Source organism: Choloepus didactylus, chromosome 6 (genome assembly GCF_015220235.1).
Source record: "Choloepus didactylus isolate mChoDid1 chromosome 6, mChoDid1.pri, whole genome shotgun sequence".
Lineage (NCBI taxonomy): Eukaryota > Metazoa > Chordata > Mammalia > Pilosa > Megalonychidae > Choloepus > Choloepus didactylus.
Genome location: NC_051312.1, coordinates 90,345,306 through 90,367,533, shown reverse-complemented (window position 1 = coordinate 90,367,533; position 22,228 = coordinate 90,345,306). Strand labels below are relative to the sequence as shown.

At 36.2% G+C, this 22,228-nt stretch overlaps 1 protein-coding gene across 2 annotated transcripts in view; it reads right to left on the bottom strand.

The window, feature by feature from the left end:
• UVRAG (UV radiation resistance associated) overlaps positions 1-22,228 on the bottom strand; it is a 421,213-nt gene that overhangs the window by 76,862 nt on the left and 322,123 nt on the right. For both annotated transcript variants that reach the window (XM_037840712.1, XM_037840711.1), the window contains exon 13: positions 7,575-7,653. In XM_037840712.1, the coding sequence (XP_037696640.1) occupies positions 7,575-7,653 (79 nt within the window). The remainder of the gene's footprint in view (positions 1-7,574; positions 7,654-22,228) is intronic.

The following is a 22,228-nucleotide window of genomic DNA, read 5'->3' as shown; positions in this document are numbered from 1 at the left end:
AGCTACAATAATTACTAGACAAAAGAAACTTTAAGGAAAAAAGCTTTACTATTGATAAAGAGGGTCATTACATAATGATAAAAGGTTCATTACACCAGGAAGCTATAATAATTCTAAACTTGTATTCACCTAATAATATAGCCTCAAAATACAGAAAGCAAAAAATGGGCAGAAATATAAGGAGAAATAAATCCTCTAACAGAGTGGAAGATTTTTAGCACACTTCTCTCAGTAACTGATAAAACAAGATAAAAAATTCAGTCAAGATATAGAAGATCAGAATAACAAACTGACTTAATGAACATATATAGAACATTGTACCAGCATGTGCAGAAAGCCCATTATACAAGAATATATGGAACGTTAAAAAAAATAAAAAAGGGTAGGAGAAGACCTTAAACCCACCATGATGTAATAAAGGTTGTACAATACAGAGAACTTAGATTCAGAATATTCATTTATATTAGAGCTCTGCTACCTACTAGCTAATAACTAATCTTCCCATTCCTCAAAATGTTTCCTCTCTTGTGTGGCAAAAGTTTGGCAACTCTACTCTTCTAGTTGCTTACACCAAAAATCTTGTAGTCATCCTTGATGCTCTTTTTCCCTCATACCCCAAATTCATGCCATCAGCAATCCTCTCAGCTCTATCTTCAAATATACCAACAATTAACCACTTCTGATTACCTCTACCACTATGACTCTGGTTCAAGCCACCAAAAATTCACCTGGATTATTTCAATAGTCCTTTAACTTGTCTCTCAGCTAGCTTTCTCCCTCGTACCAGGCATCTCTAAAAGCTCTTTTCTCCAAAGCAGCCAGAATGACCCTTAGTAAATCAGATTAAGTAAGTCCTCTGCTCAAAACCAATCTCAGTAAAATCCAAAGTTTTTGCAATGGACTACAATACCCTACATGATTCAACCTCCAACTACACTACTAAGTTCATTTCTTCCTATTATCACTTTTATTCTATTCCAGCCACAGTGATCTCCTTGCTGTTCCTCAAACACGCTTTCACCTCAGGTCCTTGTTAGTTACTTTTTTTCTGCTTGGTTGCTTTTCCTCATGTATAAAAAGACTCCCTCCTCACTTCTTTAAAAATCTGCTTAAAAACAATGAATTATTGAGGCCTTCCCTGGTCAACTTACATAAAATAACCTCCACCTCTGGTACTCTCTGACAACCATCCTGCTTTATTTTTCCCCATAGTACTTATTACCATCTGAAATATTATGTATCAATTGTTTGTTTACTGACTATTTACTACTGAGAGAAAGCAAATTCCACAAGGGTAAAGACTTGTCTATTTTGTTCAATGCTTTTTCCCCAGCACTTAGAATCGTACTTGGCACATAGTAGAGTGTTCTATAAATATTTGTTAAATATTGTTGAGAGTGTCTGTTTCCTATCTTAGTTCAACACATTCAATTATTTCCTCAACCCTTCTCAAAGACTTTACTCCTTCAACTATCCTTTTTTCTCTTGCATCAGCAATTTCACTCTCTTTATTGATTACTGTCATCAGCATATAAACATGCCCTAGCATTTCCCACCTTAAAAAACAAACAACCCTGCATCCCCACAAAACAAACAAAATTTCCCTTAATCCCAGTTATGAACCCCAGTCTTCTCCAATTATGAACCAGTTATATATCTCGCATCATACAAAGTATCTCAGAAGTGTTGTCTACACCCACTGTCACTGCTTCCTTACTTCCTTTTCACTCTTCCACATGTCTACTGCTCCACTGAAAACTGCATGTCAATAGCTTGCATGTTGTCAAGTCCATTGGATACTTCTGTCTTTAACTTAACATGGTTGATTACTCCTCCTTTCCAGAAATTTACTACTCCTAGTTTCCAAAATATTACCATCTCCTGGTTTTCTCCCTACCCAACTGACCATTCCTCTCAGTCTTTGCTGGTTCCTCCCTGTCCCAGTTTGTATACATTATGTCCCCCAGAAAAAGCCATATTCTTTGATGCAATCTTGTTGGGCAAATATATTAGTGGGGATTAAGTTGGAACCTTTGAATTAGGTTGATTCCATGGAAATGCGCCCCACCCAACTGTGGGTAATAACTCTGATTGGATAATTTCTATGGAGGCGTGGCCTTGCCCATTCAGGGTGGGCCTTGATTAGTTTACTGGAGCACATACAAGCTCAGGCAGAAGAAGCGAGCTTGCTACAGCCAAGAGGGACACTTTGAAGAACGCATAGGAGCTGAGAGAGGCACTGCAGATGAGAGACAGTTTGAAGATGGCTGTCGAAAGCAGACTATTGCTCCAGAGAAGCTAAGAGAGGACAAATGCTCCAAGAGCAACTGAGAGTGACATTTTGAAGAGAAGCTGTGGCCTAGAGAGGAACGTCATTTTGAAACCAGTACTTGGAGCAGACGCCAGCCATGTGCCTTCCCAGCTAACAGAGGTTTTCCAGATGCCACTGGCCATCCTCCAGTGAAGGTACCTGATTGCTGATGTGTTACCTTGGACACTTTATGACCTTAAGACTGTAACTATGTAACTAAATAAACCCTCTTTTATAAAAGCCAATCCATCCCTGGTGTTTTGCATTCTGGCAGCACTAACAAACTAGAACACTCCTCCTCCAACCAACTTCCAAATGTGATTTCCCAGGGCTAAATCCCAGTGTGTGTGTGTCTATCTGTCTCTCTTCAGCTCTGCATTCTTATCTGATTGATCTCATCAGATTTCCCTGATTGATCTTATCTGGTTCCATGGCTTTAAGTATCATCTTCATATTGATGACAACCAAATTTATATCCCCAGTACTGACCTTCTAACCTTGAGCTCCAGATCCATATATCCTGTTGCCTACTCAATGGCTATGTCTGGATTTCTAAAAAGGAAACTCAAACTCAACAATTCCAAAACAGAACTTTTGTTTCCCCCATTACTATCGCCCAGCCCTTTCCCCATCGCAATAAATGGCACTATGATCCATCTAGTTGCTCAAGCACAAAACCTAGGAGTTGTCCTTGGTTATTCTTATTCCCTCACTCTCCTTCAATCTATTAGCAAGTTCTGACAGTGAATATCTTCCATAATATATTTCAAAGCTGTTCACTTCTCTCCATCTCTATTCTCTATTATCCTGGTCTAAGCCACCATCAGCTCTCTTCTGATCTTCTGAAACAGCCTTCTAACTGATAACCTTGCTGCTATTTTCATTTCCTACAATGCATTCTCTATGGAGCAGCTAGAGAGATCTTTGATAAAACAAATCAAAACGTGCCACTTCCCTGCTTAAAACATTCAAACTTTCCTTCTGAATTTAGAATAAAATTCAAACTCTTTACTATGGCCTCTAAGGTCATATATTGTAGCTACCCTATCCTAAATTACTATATTTTGACCACATTAGCCTCCAATCTGTACTTGAACACAGCAAGCCCTTTCTTAACCCAGGGCTTTGCATTTGCTATTCTCCTTGACTTAGGCAACGTATTGCTTCCTAACTCTTTGAATGGCTGGTTCCCTGTCATCATTAATGTCTTAGCTAAACAGTCAATTCCTCAAAAAGGCTTCATTTGACTACTTGATCTAACTAGGACCCTCTCCAGTTATTTTCTATCACATCACTTTATTAATTTATACCATATCACTTAAAACACTCTAAAATTATTTTATTATTTGTTTATTGTCTGTGTCTTCCCATTAGATTATACGGTTAATAAAGCAGGGATCTTGTGTGCCTTGTTCACTGCTCTATCCCTTCCTTGCACCTAACTCTGCGTTTAGTACACTGTAGATACTCAAAAATACTTATTAAACAAACTAATCAATTTAAAGCAAGTCACTTACCTTTTCTGGATCTCAGCTTCTTGACTTCTGTGATGGGGCTATATCACTACTCGTTCAGTTATTAAACATCTCTTGAGAACTTTCAATGTTTCGGGCATTGTGCTTGATATGGAAATATCATGATGTGCAAAATAGTTATTGTCTTTGCTTTCAAGGAACTTTGTCTAAAGATCCTTTTCTATGTGGGAATGCTGACTTCTTTGATTCTGTGCACTTTTAGGATAGAAATATATAGAGCAATCAAGTATATAGAAATAAGGAAATCTCTGCCAAACTTGTCAGATTATGTGATGCCACACTGGGATGACAGATATCAAAAATCATACTGACTTCAAATTTGCTTAACATTATCTTACCTTTCTACTTTATAGGGTGATGGCATGGATCAAATGGATATATATGTGGGTATTTTACAAAATGTAAAGTTCTCCACAAATTTAAGGTAAAAGTATTAAAAAAAAATTTTTTTTTACTACTTTTTACACTCTAGCAACTAGAAGCAAACTACTGTGCTCTACACAAATTCTTACATAGTCCTTAAAAACTTACTGACAATTATGGCAGGAACTGGTCTTTTAAATCAATGTTAATTACACTGCACCTGAATTTTGACAGGTCCATTCCTGTAGTGCTACATGCTGACCAACAAGGAAGGCAATTTCCAGCTAAGGGGTTTGGTACTTGACAAACATTAGTACATGGTGCTAAAAATGAGGTATTTTGCTGTATTCACTTTCGATACCCAATCCAGCACACACACACACCTTTAGACAGCAGTGACAGGAAGAGGGCAAGGAGGCCTTACCAATCCTCTCAGCTCTTCAAACAACACTTGAGGATTTCTCTTGAAGGCCTGTCTTTCTAAGCTTGTGCTTTTAAACTTGGGCTGGACTGATTCCAAGTACTGAAGTAACAAATATTACTAAATTCTGTCATTTCCTCCACCAAAAAAGTGATTTTACTACTACTTCTGGTTGTGATGAAAGGTCCTATTGACTATTCAAATCCTCCACCAAGTTATGGATGCAGTATTAAATGACTTCACTCCTTTTTCTTTGGCACTTTAACACATGCCAATGCTTTCATCCACCTCCACTAACATGGCTTATAAATTACTGAGGTGGGGTCATTTTAATAGTACGATTTGTTCACATCTCCAGAGATGTGGTGTAAATGAGACTGGCTGGGAAAGACAAACTCCCCTTTGACAACATGTATTAATATACATGTATATAAAAGTACATCTTCAAAAGTTAGAATTATCTTATTCAATATAATACCTGATTAGGATCCACAACATTAATGATTCTTTGAGGTGTTACAAATCAAATGTGAAAAAGTGATGGTAGTAAGGTCAGAGACAAAAATGAAACATTCCAAGAAATAGCAAGTGATGGAATAGACAGAGCTGAAGTGAAGGAAAGTTAAAGGTCACAAATCTTTTAAGTTTCTTTCTAAATGCTCAAAAGAAGCTCCCTGAATGAACAATGAAACCTAAGAACATTTGTTTATAAGAAGTTTATTGTCCCCTCCTTTTAAAATTGCTACAACAGTGATGAAAGAACACCAAACAGCAAGACGCTTGCTCCCTATGGATTTAGAGTAGTTATATCACCCAACCGCCACCCTCCTCCATACAAACACATACACGTAATCTCTCAATTTTCAAAAGTAGTGTAAAATTATTAAAAGTAATCCATTTCTTAAACAGATGAATAAATCAAGTCCAGCATACTTGTGGTCTTGATTCAGTTAAGAATAAAGTCAGTGCCTCCTTTCCTCCTAGGTCACTACAGAAGTGTTCCAAAGTGGGGACCTAACATGTGCTGGTGCTGAGAGTCTGTTGTGAGGGCTGAACTTTCCTAAATTTTCCACTGTACATAGCCTCCATCTTGGTCTTGCTCTCAAAGCAGCTTGCACTACTCTTAGCACCTCCTCTGGCATTCCTATTGGGCCGTGGAGAAGTAAGGTGTGTGTGTGTGTGTGTGTGTGTGTGTGTGTGTGTGTGTGTGTGTGTGTGTGTGTGTGTGTGTGTGCGCGCGCGCGCGCGTGTGTTTCTGAAGCGGGATTTATGAGAAAATCCAGGCATTTCAGCCTCAGCCTTAAACAAGAGCAGGTTTTACCAGGAAGCTTCCAACAGCCTTCTGATCTTAGGGGCTACATTCCCAGAGCAAGACATAGAGAAGGCCAGGGAGAAGAACTTCTGAACTCAGATCAAAACTTAGTTCTACCAAATGACGCAATTTTATTGATATTCTGACTCCTAGACTCTGTATCCCTAGTATCCTATGTTCTTTCCCACACTGGCTGTCATCACTGTGTCTCTAATTTGTTAAACTTCTTCCTTATTAGTCTCTTAGTCTGGGCACTTCTTGATCAGTTCTGTCAAAGCACTGCCTTTTCCATAATGTGACACAACTCAGATCAATAGAATGTGTGCTAGGCAGCCTTGAAATTAAGAGTTCTATTTCTTAAGTTGAAATACTTATCTGCCAAAATGGAGGAATAGAAAGTATCAGTTGTGGGCATAATGGCACATGGAAAGCTGAGTCATGGGCCAGAGACTGTGAGCGGGGCTACTTGCCTGTTGGGAGGAACATGAGCTGGAGTGGAAATAACATAAAAGCAGTATAACTGAGAGAACAATGAGTGTGAAGTTACGAAGCAACCAACTGAGGACTGCAAACTAGAAATCTGATCGGGTCTTAGAACTGGGTAAGAATCTTAATAAAACCAAAATTAAACAACAACAACAACAACAACAACATTAAACTGAGGTTGCCAGAGAGGAAGAAATGCAAAGATGAAACCATATGGAGGAATAATTCTAAATCTATTAGGCATGAGCAAGGGAATTGTTCAGTGAGTTTTTAGATTCATATGGATAAAAGGTAACATGGGCTAATAAAAACTTAAGTGTCACAAACCTTTCTTCTCTAAAACTGAAAGGTCTTGGGATACAGCTGATAATATATTTAAATAACAGCAAAACCTTGAATACTCATTCATGTGATATTCGTACTGGAAAGATATCCAAATAAAAACAAAGCGCTGAAGTTGGTCTTCCTTTACAACTAGAAAATTTATGAAATGTCTACTTTCTTGAAGTAAATCCAATTATGCTAAAAAAATGCTACATATTTCTTTCATAAAGATGCAAGCCCAAGCATCTGATATTCTTTCTGTGATATTACTTAAGTGAGATCCTCACTGGTGTGCTGGTAAGAGAACCACTATATCCAAGACGAGTTGGAAGGACCAGACCATATTTGGTCTTTTCTTTTGGGCCCTGGATAATAAAAGGTGAGGAGGTCATTAAGGACTTGCCAAAGGCACTGAACTTTCACTCCATAAACAACTCCCAAAGCAAAATGAATTCATAGGAGTGGCCTCAGAGTTTAGGTGTGTGGGAAGAAACCTGTTACCAGTCAACCTTCGGAGGCAAGATGTTATAAGGCCCACAGATTCAAATATAATATACAGAAAATAACAACACAGAAAAGGACTTCTGAGTTTAGCAAGATGATTCCAAACTTGGACCCACTGTTTTTCTGTAGTCATCATAATGACACAGAAGAAGATCATGGCCAAAAAAGATTTTTGTACTGTCAGTCTAATTGGTTAAATAAAAGGGTTGACTGCATTGACTGCAGCATTTGTTTACAAAGAAAAGGGGTTATTCTTAGCAATCCAAGAAAATAGGTTGTATGTAGGAAGTAGGAGAGGAGTGATGAGGTGTTACTTACCTGTGCTATATTTTTGTTCAAAAGATAGACACCGTAATCAAATTGCAACTTCTCCCCTCCTTTTGGATACAGTGGAAACCTAAGAAAGGTAAAGAAAGATCAGAAGCTTTCCAAAACTGAGGAAAAACAATCTCCAAGTTGTTGACAAAAACTGAAGTTTCTTAGAAACAGTATAAACACCTGAAGAATTAGACTAAATCACTTAGTTTTAGTCATTGTAACCTATTATTTTAATACCTTCACCTTCATTATATTAGTCAAATCAGAACAATCACTGCTTTCTTTCAAAGGAAACACTGAATAGGTTATGCAATTAGGGACTAATGTGTAAGAAAGTGGTCTACCAGCCATAAGGAGTTGGGGCCACATTTTCATAAGCTTGTCATTTTAAGATTAAGATCCTAGAATATTTTTTTTCCAGTAGTATCTTAGACTTGAATCCCAACTTCTATTAAACGGAAGAGGAGGGTAAAGATGAAAAGAAAATCAGATTTGAAGCAATATATAAGATTTGTTTATTTTAAGGTGCATAGTTGAATCAACAGCACCAATATAAGCCAAAACAACAACGAAAACAAAAACAAAAAAGCCCAAAAAAAACACAACTGTTCAAAAATTCATTTATTGGCTGAGGTTGCTATTTGGATGCTAATTCTGCAAGGCAATGTGCCCATGCCATAGAACTCTTATAAGACTTTCCCTGTTAATCTCACTGAAGCAAGAAAGGCATAAAATCTGTGGATATTCATAAAGGTGATGAGTTATTTTAGGGAATATGTTTCCCTCACTATTTCCTTTACCTCACCCCTGCAAATAAAGAAGAAAAAGTTATAGTATTTCTTACATTCTAGTCATTCTTTTTTTCTGGTTCTCAAGACTAAACTTAAGTTTTATCCTCTGAAACAGACTTCTCTACAAAGAGATCAATCATAACTTAAGAGTCAAGAAGAAAACTTCAACTTCCTTAGTTTTATAATATAAAAATTACTCTCAAAAATGAAATAACAATACTGAAATAAATAGGTGATCATTATGGGAAATTTTTAATTTTAATAGTCTTTTAATTGCCTTTTAATTTAGAGAATATTGTTTTCTAGGAAAAATTAAAGAAAAGAAATAGAATTTAACAGCTTGATATTAAATTCTCAAGTGAAGCTGGTTACATAGTGTCCAAAATGTAAATTCGTTGTGCTGTAAAATTATAGACACTAGGGAGTAAGCAAGGTCACAAACTGTATTTATTTTCTACTAAACAAACACCAAATGCTTCATACCCCCATAAAAAAGATACAGCTTTGTATTTAATTAAAGCAGTAAAAAACAAACAAGGACATGTAATTTTATTTCAATATAGAGAATGACATTAGCAAACTGTGAGTTTAGGTAAGAATGTGGTCATTCAAGTATAAATAGAAAAATGTCCTTAACACCACAAAATAGGATGCATAAGAGGAGAGTAATAAATAACTGGAAGAAGAACTATATATTTGCTATTATTACATTCTTACATAAAAGGCAATTAAAATGGCCAATACTAAATTAGTTTTCAAATACTTATCTGTTTAAAAAATTCACTGATTCTACAATCAGTGAATTGGTGACAACCAATTAGAAAACAATAAAGAGATTATGTATATAAAAAGTTGGAGCTCTTTAGAACACAGCAATCTCAATATGAGTAAAGAATTATGATATGACTACCAAAAACAGCTAACGTTATTCCAGACTGTATTAATAGAAGCAGAGTAGCTAATTCAGGAACATGCTGGATCCAACTACTTGGAACTGGGTCAGATTATACCAAGTTCTGGGCATTGATGTTTTTTACAAGCATACAGATAAATAATTGGAATCTTATGTACAGGTTATGTTTACAGAGAAGTTTCGTAATAATTTCCTTTGACTGTAAAAAGAACACAGTGAAGTAAAGTGGGCCAACGTTATTGTTATTTAAAAGAAACTGACTCGCCTCAGTCACTTGCTTAGTAAGTAGAGGAGACATGACCTCAGTATTAGGTCTTTGGTTATAAATTCAGTATTCGTTGCACGGCTTCTGAGTTCTTCAAGAAGCACAACGAGGATGATATAGGGGAATGGGAAGCACATTTTTGAGAGGAATGCTCAAAGGAACCGGAGGTATTTAGCCTGGAGGGTAGAAGTCTCAGGGACAACAAATGAAGGACTTTCGGCAGGAAAAGAACTGGGTTTGCTCTGCATGGGTTCAAACAGGGAGAACCAAAGTTAACAGGTAGAAGTTACATGAAGACTGATTCCACTGCAGAATTATTCAAAACCCAAAAGATCTCCCACCACTAGATCAGCCAAACAGAAACTGGGCAACAAACATACATAGTGGAAATGTATTCTTAATTACTTCAACAGCTTCCTAACTAGCATTAGCAATGCCAGTTAATTTTCCATATCACTGCCAGACTGATTTAAGGCAGCCTAATAGATTTTAAAAAATTGAATTATCTAGAGATAGATATTAAAGTATTCATGAACAAAATGTTATGATATCATGATATCTGGGATTTACTTAAAAATAATCCACTGGGATGAAGAGCAGGGAAGGGGTACAGATAAGATAAACAACTGTTCATAATTATTAAAGCTGGGTACATAGGGTTTGTTATAGTATTTTCCCTAGTTTTGCATATGCTTAAAATTTCCTATAGTAAAAATGTAATCGAAAAGAAATGAAAGACAAAATAATAGCCACTCAGTCTCTTATCACATCATCAGTGCTCCTTATGTCTGTCTGTGTCCAAGTTTCCTCTTCTTATAAGAATAAAAGTCATGCTGGATTAAAGGCCCACCCTACTACTCCAGTATGGTCTGATTCTAACTTGTCTAATTCCATTTGTAATGACCTTAGGTACTGGGATTAGGACTGCAACATATCTTTTTGGGGGACACAATTCAATCCATAACAGCATGAAAACAGAAGCTACAATATTATTTATGACTGTGATAGACCAATATGTAGGTATTTTTTTAAATACATTAAAGTAGTCAAATATTAATCTATTATTTTTTTCTTTTTCATGCTCTAATATCCTGTTTGTTTTTTTAACTGGCATATAGAAAGTTCAATAAAAGAAAATTTTCTGCTTTTGTTTTCTGGCTATTATTACTATTCATTTAATTTCATGATTGTCACTGAAAACAATTTCATCATGTATTAAAAAATGATCCACTCCAGGTGTCAAAAACTTTAGGCAGAGGTCACTGAGATATGCTTTGGAACTGGCATTAGGAAGAAAAGACACTGTCGCCTCCTCTGTACCCAGAGATATGGGAGGTAGGAGACCCAGAACGGCCTTCTCTTGAGAAGGCTCCAGGGTAAATGATATTCTTAGGGGAGCCAGTTATTCTACTTATGTCTAGCAGTTGTATTTACAAGTTTTATACCACAGTTATATAGTGAACAAGTTGAAGACATAGCATGTATTATAAAAATTGAAGAGGGGTTTCAAAAAGCACATAGGAAAGATCTAGGAGGGAAGTGAAGAGAGAGATACTAGATCAGAGGACAGCGAACAAAAAATGACAATGTGCAGATGATTAATAGACAGAGGGCAACAAAAGTCCTTATATGAGAATAAGAAAAGGAATGATTTTTTCTTCTTCTTTGGGGGAAGAAAGGAGAGAGAATATATAAAGGAAGATCATTTATGCCAGTCAAAAGAGATTTAATTTGATATGACAGGTAATAAGACGCCACCCTAAGTTTTTAAAGGAGAAATCATGTAAAAAGATTTATATGAGATTATTCTCTTTGCTAATATCAAATATGATTCTTTGGACAGAGCTGTACTAAAAGGAGAATTTCAGAAGAAAGTTAAAAAAAAATAATCCCTATCCTTTTTACTTGTTAAGTTGTTGGGTTATGGAAATTGTTAAAGAACTCAATATCAATTTCCTCGTAGGAACCTTCCAGTTTTTCCACACCTCTTTTGTAACTGTTGAAAATAATCTATAGGCAAATTTCAGTGAGCAGAACAAAATGAAAGTATATAAACCATGTTTTTTTAAATAGACAATTTTGTAAATAATAATAATAATAATAATAATTCTGCCAAGTAAACCAAAACCACATTCCATAACATTAACAGCCAACTTGCACTCACCTGGCTTTAAGAGCACCTATTTCCCACAAAACCTATAAATGTTACACACACACACATACACACACACACACACACCTCTCACCAAAAAAAAAAACCTCTCCAAAAATACCCTACAACAAGTATGCAAAGTGCATAAATCTACTGTACCTAATAATGACAAACAATATTTCCATTTGGAACATGAATTTGAAAGAAGAAATATTCATCATTTAAATTTCTAAAGACTGCCCTTCACAACGTAAGCATATAATATAGGTTTGTTTAAATACATCATAATGGTATATTGTCTATAGTCACCTTTTTATATAGTTATGGGAATATAATAGGTGCTCAATCCTATATGTCAAAATTATTTATTACTTATTTGGGGGGTGGGAGTAGGAGGAAAAGACCAAAAGGAGGATTTAAATGTAATAAATTAAGGTGTTGGAATCAGATAGCCAGAGGTTCAGATCCCAAATTTGCTATTTACTTGTAATATGAATTTGGGTACAGTACTCAGAACTTCTGATTCCAAATCTCTGAAATGGCTTTAATATTACCAATCTTTCAGATTGCTGTGAGAATTAAATAAGAAAATCTAAGACACAGCACAGTTATGGTCATGACCTATTTCCCCAAATACACATATTCTTATCTGTAACTACCTCAAAGGAAGATACCATATTTTATTCATTTTGTTGCCTTCTAAAATCACAATGCCTTCTCATGTAACATTCATTTTCTACCCCATGTTTTAGTTGTTTATACGAATGTCTTACTTCCCCTATTAGAATTTGAACTTTTTAAGGACAGGGGCCTTAAGCTGAATCTTATCCACAGTGGGTATTCATCAAATGCCTGTAAATAAATTATTAAATAAATGTGTGAACAACAAATACTTAAGTGACATAAAGCCCTGCAAATTAGAAACCACCCCCCCAATACATTTAGCAATCAAAAAGAAAGATTTTAAGTTTCAGAAACATCTTCATCATTCATTCTTTCTTAGCATCAATACACCTAGAAAATCAGCTCTTTTAGAAACTGGTTTGAATTTTTCTTCAAAAGAAAAAATACTTTGGTGGGGGAGGGAATCCCAAGTTATGGAATGGTACTTGTGTGGATTAATAGGAGGTAGAGACCTCTACCACTAGAGTGAAAGAACCAGTGAGCACTGTCAAAACAGCATAACAACAATTATTTTACTGCTGGATTGCATGTACATCTATTATCTATTATGCATCAAGTACCACACTTATTCATTATCTATACAATCCTAGCAATTGTCCGATAGGCAATATTATTTATAACTGTCAGAAAAGGTGCAAATAACATTAAAGTGCCCATGGTCACCAAATCTTTCCTAACAGCTACCAATCCCAATCTATCTCATGTCCCCAGTCCCCATTTGGATTAGGTATTGCTGTTCTGTGTGTTCTTGCAGAATTCTGTACATTCCCTAACACAAGTACTTCTCACACTGTATTGTAATTGCTTGTTTATTGCTTTGATCTTGCATAAGAATGTGATATGTGAGACTATGTCTAATTTATTACTATTTTAATCACCAGTTCCTAGAGCTAGCATCTGGAACATATTTATTTCTGGAACGAAGAAAGGGGTCAATGTATGGATAGGTGGTGGAGCTAGAATTCCAACCTAAGGTTGTCTGACTCTAAAGCTTATGATTTTTATTCTATACCATGTTCCCTGTCTAGTAATAACCTCCTATATTTGTATTATTTTGTAAATATCATTTTACTCAAGATTTCTCTAAAAATGTGTGGGATTTCTTTACCCCACAAGTCAGATGTTCATGAATGAAACTATTATCAAATTCATGAACCGATTTGAAAACCAGAAAATCCAGCTTTTATGACAATATTTTGGATTTAGTGCTAAGTCTAAAAAGGCAAAGTGTCATTACCAATAACTACAGTTCTCATTAAAATCCAAAGTATAACTTATAAGTCTTAATACATACATTATTACTTTAGGAATTTAATAACTCAACTTATGTGCTTAAATAAATGAAGGCAGATAAAATATTTAGAAATAAATCCACAAGTTTTTCAAAAATCCACTTAATTTCACTTAATTTTTCATAGCTGTGTCCATATATCTGTTGGCTACTTAAGTTTTTACAAGTTAATTTTAGGTCATCTATCATGAAGTCTTTAGACTTTTAGCTGCTTTCTGGATGTCAAAGCTAAAAATTACATACATAAGTTAGCTAAAGTTAGTTTTCTAGAACAAATATGCCATGTTGGAATTCCGTATATTCAGAATGTACATGAGAAAGACATTTCAATTATGAAATTGCAAAGGGAATCATGTCAGCTGATCATCTTACCCAATTTCAGAGCACAGAAAGACAGTTCAGAGGTCCCTATGTCATTCTGTTTAAGTATAGACTTCACAGATGGAGGAAACTCCAAGTATCATTGATCTGATAGCAATCAATGCAAACATCTAGGTTGTCATAATCAATCTGCTTTAATTATCAACAAGTTTTTCCCATTTCTGACCAGTCATTTGGAGCTGACCTCTGACAAGTACTTACAAGTCATCGAAATCTCATTTTATTTTACAGCCTCATATTTGTTATTGGGCTAATCTTTACCTGTTCTACATCACACAACAGCTTAAATATTTGAATGGCCCAGCAATAAATTTCCATGGTCCCTCTGGGTCAGTCAGATGTTAGCTGTTAAGTAAAGCTAAAAGGATCTATGCTTCATAAATTTCCTTCAGGCTCCACATTTGCTCTTACAGGCTAGGCTTTCAAGCCTAAACATCTTTATAGCTATGTGCAATGATTTATTAACTCCTTGTTTTTATCCAAGGAGATTAATCATGTATGTATCAATAAGCCGGTGTGCTGGTGACTGCGTTTTATTGTACATATAACCACCTGCCTTTAAAACAAACTTGAGTCTAAAGCTTTTGTAAGCGCTTGCTAGATTTTAACAACATTCACCTGTTCCTAATTTGGAATAAAACATATGGTTTAGCTCTGCTATTTAGTTCTAAGCCAGTCTTTCCTCTTATGGACCCAACAATATAAAACAAAACAAATCCAAAGCACAAAAACTTACATTTGGAGGATGTTACACACACACACACAAACACACACACTCACATCCCATTTACTTGCCCAATTACTTCTGAAAAGCATTTTTGAAAAATAACAGAGGTGTAAATATGTTACTTATGAAATTATTACATTTCTTAGAAAAAATTATGTGTTCTATATTACTCTCAAGGGGTCTAAGAATTTATGTTCAAACTGTGAAAATCTTCAATTTCAAGAACTCAAAAATGATAACAGTCCTATCCAACTGCCTGTGAGGTAAAGGAAGGGTGTTTCTACCTTTATACTCAGGAATTCACATTTGGCCAGGTGAAACCAAAATTTTCTTTTCCCTTTCCTTATCGTTCTCTAAATTAGACCAAAAGTTTAAAAGGCAGGATGCCAGCATAGAGAGAACAAGGATCTAATCCAGCATGCTCAAGTCAATACTAAAATTAAGTATGTCTGGGTGATATGGCAGGGAGGAGTAAATCCTCAGGAAAAAATGACTAATAGAAATGTCTAGGAAAGACAGAAGTCAACACAGCCTCCCACAGCTGTACAAGACTTCTTTCCTAAACACATCTACTTTTCCAGTCATAGTGGGCCCTGACAACACTGGCTACAGTTGGCATTTAATCTACTATTCAAATTTCTTTCCTCCTTTGAGGCCCAATGCAAATCCTTTATCTTCTCTGAAGGCTTCCTCAAGCCAGAACTGTTAGTACCTTCATGAAATTTAGCAATATTTATTCATCATTAGAAGGCATGGAATCACATTATGTTGTTTTACAATCATATACTTACATGTCTGTCTCTAGTTCAATAAATATTCTCTGAATTGTTTTAAATTAAATTAATTAAATTTAACTAAACAGTTTTAGTTGTATTAAACTATTTTAATTTATTTATATAAAGGTTTTGGATAAAGTGAACCATGAAAAGCACACTTAAAAATTAATATTTTTAATTAAAGTAATACATGTGCATGGTTTAAACTGTTCTACAAAGCTGACAGTAAAAGCATTAGTTTACATGTTATTAGCTAAAAAACTTTAGCTCTACTTCAATTCCTAGACACCAGAACCAATCATTTTCAACACTTTAAGCTGCTTTTTTCCCCCTGGTACTCTCAATATTTCTAATTAATATCCTTATACTACTCTTTCTCGATTCTTTGGATTTAAACCTGATCTACTGACATTCTACTGGGGAAGATGACAATTTAGCTTTCTAAATTGCTTCCCCACCTCTTCCCCAAATTCCTGCACTTCTTTCTCCCATTCTCTCAATGGTCAACACCAGAATTTTTGGTTAATTCAACATGCAGGGTTAAACTACTATAATTCTGTAATTATTATTTTGATCTGAACCATATAATGTATAATGTTGATATATTTTTTCTTTTAAACTTCTGTTTCTCACTCATTAAAAACCACCTAGTTTCTTCATTTGCTAAATTTATTTATGTACTTCCCACTAATTCATTTCCCAGCTCCCTGAGTCAATGTCTCACAGTGTCATCACCTAGTTGTGCAATCATCACATTCAATTTTAAGCCATTTGCATTGCTCCAAAAAGAAAAATAACAGACATAAAAAAAGAAAACCCAAAACATCCCAAACCCTTTATTACCCCCCTATTATTGACCCATAGTAATGGTGTGGAATATTGATGAAAGGATGCTAAGATATTACTGTTAACTATAGTCCGTAGCTTACAATAGGTAGGTTTTTTTTGTTGTTGTTGTTTTTTTTAAAATTCTCTCTCAATACAAACACATCAGGTAATTTATTAGCTTCATTGTGCTTTCCTGGAGCCCTATGTCCTACTATTCTCTGGGTCAGTTTAAGAACTGATCTAGGCTTTTCCTTCTCATCCAAAATCCCTTTGCTTCTCTGCTATGTTGGACCCCTTGTTTTCCTTGAATGATGTGTTCTTTTAATTGGTGTATTCCCTTGTATTAATAGAGCACCTGGTACAGGAGCTTCCTAGGAAAGGTGCATGGGTGGATTTTTTAAGGACCTTTATGTTTGAAAAGTCTTTTTACCTATCCAGACATTTTATTGATGGTTTGGTTTAATACATAGACCTAGAATACAGAAATAATTTCTTCCCAGTATTTTGAAGGCATTATTCCATTTCTTTCTAGCTTTAGTGTTGCCTTTAAGTAGTCAGATGTTATGATTTTCTCATTTGTAAGTTTTTTTAATTCATCTGTAAGCTTTTAGAATCTCTTTATTCCCAATGATGTGCCTCAGTGTAGGCTTTTAAAATTCATTGAGCTGGGCACACAATGGGCTCTTTCAATATGAAAATCTTCCAAATACTAGGATTTTTTTTTTAATTCATTTTTATTGAGATATATTCACATACCATGCAGTTATACAAAACAAAGTGTACATTCAATTGTTTACAGTACCATTATACAGTTGTGCATTCATCACCAAAATTAATTTTTGACATTTTCATTACCACATATACAAAAATAATAAGAATAAAAATTAAAGTGAAAAAGAACAATTAAAGCAAAAAAAAAAGAACACTGGGTGCTTTTTTTTCTTTCCCCCCATTTTTCTACTCATCCATCCATACACTGGACAAAGGGGAGTGTGGTCCATATGGCTTTCCCAATCACATTTTTATACAGTCGTCTACAAGATTCATGGGTTCTGGGTTGTAGTTTGATAGTTTCAGGTATTTACTGCTAGCTATTCCAATTCATTAGAGCCTAGAAAGGGTTGTTTACATTGTGAGTAAGAGTGTCCACCAGAGTGACCTCTTGGCTCCTTTTGGAATCTCTCTGCCACTGAAGCTTATTTCATTTTGTTTCACATTCCCTTTTTGGTCAAGAAGATGTTCTCCACCCCACGATGCCAGGTCTAGATTCCTCCCCAGGAATCATATTCCACATTGCCAGGGAGATTTACTCCCCTGGGTGTCAGATCCCACGTAGAGGGGAGGGCAGTGATTTCACCTGACAAATTGGCTTAGCTAGAGAGACAGGGCCACATCTGAGCAACAAAGAGGCATTCAGGAGGAGGCTCTAAGGCACAATTACAGGCAGGCCTAGCCTCTCCTTTGCAGCAACAGTCTTCCCAAGGGTAAGTCCTGTGGTAGAGGGCTCAACCCATCAAACCACCAGTCCCCTACAAGTGTGAGCACATCAGCAGCCATCCAGGTGGGGAAGCCCAACACCCCTGCATTCTTCACCAGCTGTTCAAGAGAGCTCTGCATATTTTTTCATTGTTTTTTTTTTTTTTTAATTAACTATATAAAAAAAATTTTTTTTAAAGATACACAATAAAAAAACATTTCAAACAAACCATAACAAGGGAGTAAGAAAAAGACAACTAATGGATATTTTTTTGATCCATTCTGCCAATCTATATCTTTTAATTGGGGAATTTAATCCATTTACATTCAGTGTTATTACTGAGAAGGCATTTCCTGAATCAGCCATCCTATCCTTTGGTTTATGTTTGTCAGATATATTTTTTCCCCTTTCTTTCTTATTGTCTTTTAATGAAGCAATATTGAATCTCTTTACTACTGAACCTTTTTCCATATCTCTCTCTTCTTTCTTTGTTTCTCTGTTGGTAGGGATCCCTTGAGTATCTGAAGTAGGGCAGGTCTTTTATCAGCAAAATCTCTCAGCATTTGTTTGTCTATGAAAAATTTAAACTCTCCCTAAAATTTGAAGGAGAGCTTTGCTGGATAAAGTATTCTTGGTTGGAAATTTTTCTCTCTCAGAATTTTAAATATGTCATGCCACTGCCTTCTTGCATCCATGGTAGCCGCTGAGTAGTCAACTAGTTAGTCTTATGTTGTTTCTTTTGTATGTGGTGAATTGCTTTTCTCTTGCTGCTTTCAGAACTTGCTCCTTCTCTTCAGTATTTGAGAGTCTGATCAGAATATGTCTCAGAGTGGGTTTATTTGGATTTATTCTATTTGGAGTTGGCTGGGCATTTATGCTTTGTGTATTTATATTGTGTAGAAGGTTGGGGAAGTTTTCCCCAACAATTTCTTTGAATACTCTTTCTAGACCTTTCCCCTTCTCTTTCCCTTCTGGGACACCAATGAGTCTTAAATTTGGACGTTTTATTTTATCTATCGTATCCCCGAGATCCATTTCAATTTTTTCGATTTTTTTTCTCCGTTCTTTCTTTTGTTCTTTCATTTTCTGTTCTGTGGACTTCTAGGACACTGAGACGTTGTTCAGCTTCATCTAGTCTTGTATTGTGAATATCCAGAGTCTTTTTAATTTGGCCAACAGTTTCTTTTATTTCCATAAGATCATCTATTTTTTTTAATTTACTCTTGCAATTTCTTCTTTATGCTCTTCTAGAGTCTTCTTCATGTCCTTTATATCCTGTGCCATGCTCTCATTGTTTGTCTTTAGTTCTTTGATTAATTGCTCCAAGTACTGTGTCTCCTCTGATCTTTTGATTTGGGTGTTTGGGTTTGGGTTATCCATATCATCTAGTTTTTTCATATGCTTTAAAATTTTCTGTTGTTTTTGGCCTCTTGGCATTTGCTTTACTTGATAGGGTTCTTTTAGGATATGTAGGATTATTCAAAGACGAATCTCTAATCTGTCAGATCTACAGCTTGGTGGTGTACACTTTCTCTAACTAACCAGCAGGTGGTGTCTGTGAGTCATCTATTCCCCTCAAGTCAGTTCTCCCCAACTTTGTCTTTGTGGTGTGTGGGGGTCTGATTCTTGTGGGGTCCAATCGGTACACCAAGTCTGGGTGTGTTGTTGGTGCTGTCCACCCTGAATGTGGGGCATGTCTGAGCAGTTAGGGAGGGAGGGCAGCTTTAATAATCAAACCTCCCAGGTGTTTCTGGAGATTTAAGGCTGTTTCAAGATCTAAACCTTCATTTCAGTCTCGCCACAGATTGTCTCTGGCACTGACCCACAAGTCCTTGGTATTGGCGTATGGTCCCTGGGATTTCTGAGTGGGTCCCTCTTCCAAGTTGTGCCTTTCTAGGGCCTCTGCTGAGGGAAAGCTGTGCTACATCACAAGTGTGCACCGTCCCTCAAGGGAAGTTCTGGGCCGCTGGGCCATGTAGGTGCGTTCCCAGCCTGCTGTAAGAATGGCTGTATGGGGTGTGTTAATTTCCCCCTTTTCGCACAGCTCTGCCTTCCCAGCTCCAGGACAATTAGCTGTAGGTGTGTGAAAGGCTATTGTCCACACCTGATTTTGTGGCATGTGCGCTTGTTGCTGGAAACACTTCCTGTCACAATGGGTTTTTGCCATGGCTCTGGGCTGTGGTGCCAGTGCCAGGTAGGAGTGTTCCCAACCTGCCGGGAAGATGGCTGCAAGGAACGTGGTTATTTTTCCCCTTTGGCTCACCTCTGCCTTCCTCACTCTGAGACAATTAGCAGCAGGTAAACGAAAGGCTCTCTTCCATGCCAGATATTGAGGTGTTCGCATAGCACATTCCTGCTGCGCTTCACTGTGCGGTTCTTGCTGTTGTATCTGTAGCTGCTTTTGGTTTTTTTAAAAAAGAACTAGTGCATCTCCAAATGCCAACCCATGGTTTCCCCATACCGCAGGGTGGCTGCCGGATATTCAGCAGGCTTACTCACTCATTTCAGAACACAGACTCCTGGTTTCACCAAGTGCACTGTCTTTGTGGATTTAGCAGAACTTATCTAGATGGTGCATTGCTGGAACTGGTGTTTTGGGTCACTTTCTGCTTTTATCTACTATTTTTCACGGAGGTGTTTTTTTGCCCTGTCTCTCCTAGCCTCCATCTTAGGTTCTCCAGCTAGGATTCTTCTTATATTAAAACTTGGATAATTTCCTACTCTCTGTTTTCTATTCTCTTTCTGTACTTATTGTTATTTGGATGTTGGATCATCAGACATTTGAGGAATGCCTCCAATTTTCTTATCTTTTCTCTCCTATTTTCAATCTCTGCCTTATTATTATTATTATTATTTTTTTTCATATATGCCAAAAATATGTTCCCTAGATGTGTTTTTTTTTTTTTTAATTCAGTTTTATTGAAATATATTCACAAACCATACAGTCATCCGTGGTATACAATCAACTGTTCACAGTATGATCATATAGTTATGCGTTCATCACCACAATCTATTTCTGAACATTTTCCTTACATCAGAAAGAATCAGAATAAGAATAAAAAATAAAAGTGAAAAGAGAATACCCAAACCATCCCCCCATCCCACCCTATTTGTCATTTAGTTTTTACTCCCATTTTTCTACTGATTTTTTTTTCGATTTTTTAACTTTGTTTATCAAAAAATTAAAAACAAACAGGCAAACAACAACCAAAAAAAACCCCACAACATTTCAAACAAAGCAATGGATTAAGGAAAACAAATAACCTAAAATAACTACTTTGCTTCCAATATGTTCCTACCATACCCCACGAAAATTAATAAACCATGTCCAAACAGAGGAGTAAGAAAAACAAATAATCTAAAATAACTACATTGCTTCCAACATGTTCCTACCATACCCCAAGAAAATTAACAACCCCTAAGAAAACAAAGGAATAAGAGAAAAAAAAAACCTAAAATAACTCTATTGCTTCCAACATGATCTTACTATATCCAAGAAAGTTTACAAACCATAATCATTCCTGAGCATTCCCATAACCTTGAGATTACCCTCCACAGTTTATCTGTTCTTATTAGATTATCATTCCCCCTCCACTAATTGGTATCTCTAGGTCCCCTACATTCTACAGTATAAAACATTGTACATTTTTCACAGAATTCACATTAGTGGTAACATACAATATCTCTCTTTTTGTGCCTGGCTTATTTTGCTCAGCATTATGTCTTTTTTTTTTTTTTTAATCTTCATTTTATTGAGATATATTCATATACCACGCAGTCATACAAAACAAATCGTACTTTTGATTGTTCACAGTACCATTACATAGTTGTACATTCATCACCCAAATCAATCCCTGACACCTTCATTAGCACACACAGAAGAATAACAAGAATAATAATTAGAGTGAAAAAGAGCAATTGAAGTAAAAAAGAACACTGGGTACCTTTGTCTGTTTGTTTCCTTCCCCTATTTTTCTACTCATCCATCCATAAACTAGACAAAGTGGAGTGTGGTCCTTATGGCTTTCCCAATCCCCTTGTCACCCCTCATAAGCTACATTTTTATACAACTGTCTTCGAGATTCATGGGTTCTGGGTTGTAGTTTGATAGTTTCAGGTATCTACCACCAGCTACCCCAATTCTTTAGAACCTAAAAAGGGTTGTCTAAGGTGTGCGTAAGAGTGCCCACCACAGTGACCTCTCGGCTCCTTTTGGATTCTCTCTGCCACTGAAGCTTATTTCATTTCCTTTCACATCCCCCTTTTGGTCAAGAAGATGTTCTCCGTCCCACGATGCCAGGTCTACATTCCTCCCCGGGAGTCATATTCCACGTTGCCAGGGAGATTCACTCCCCTGGGTTCTGCCTTA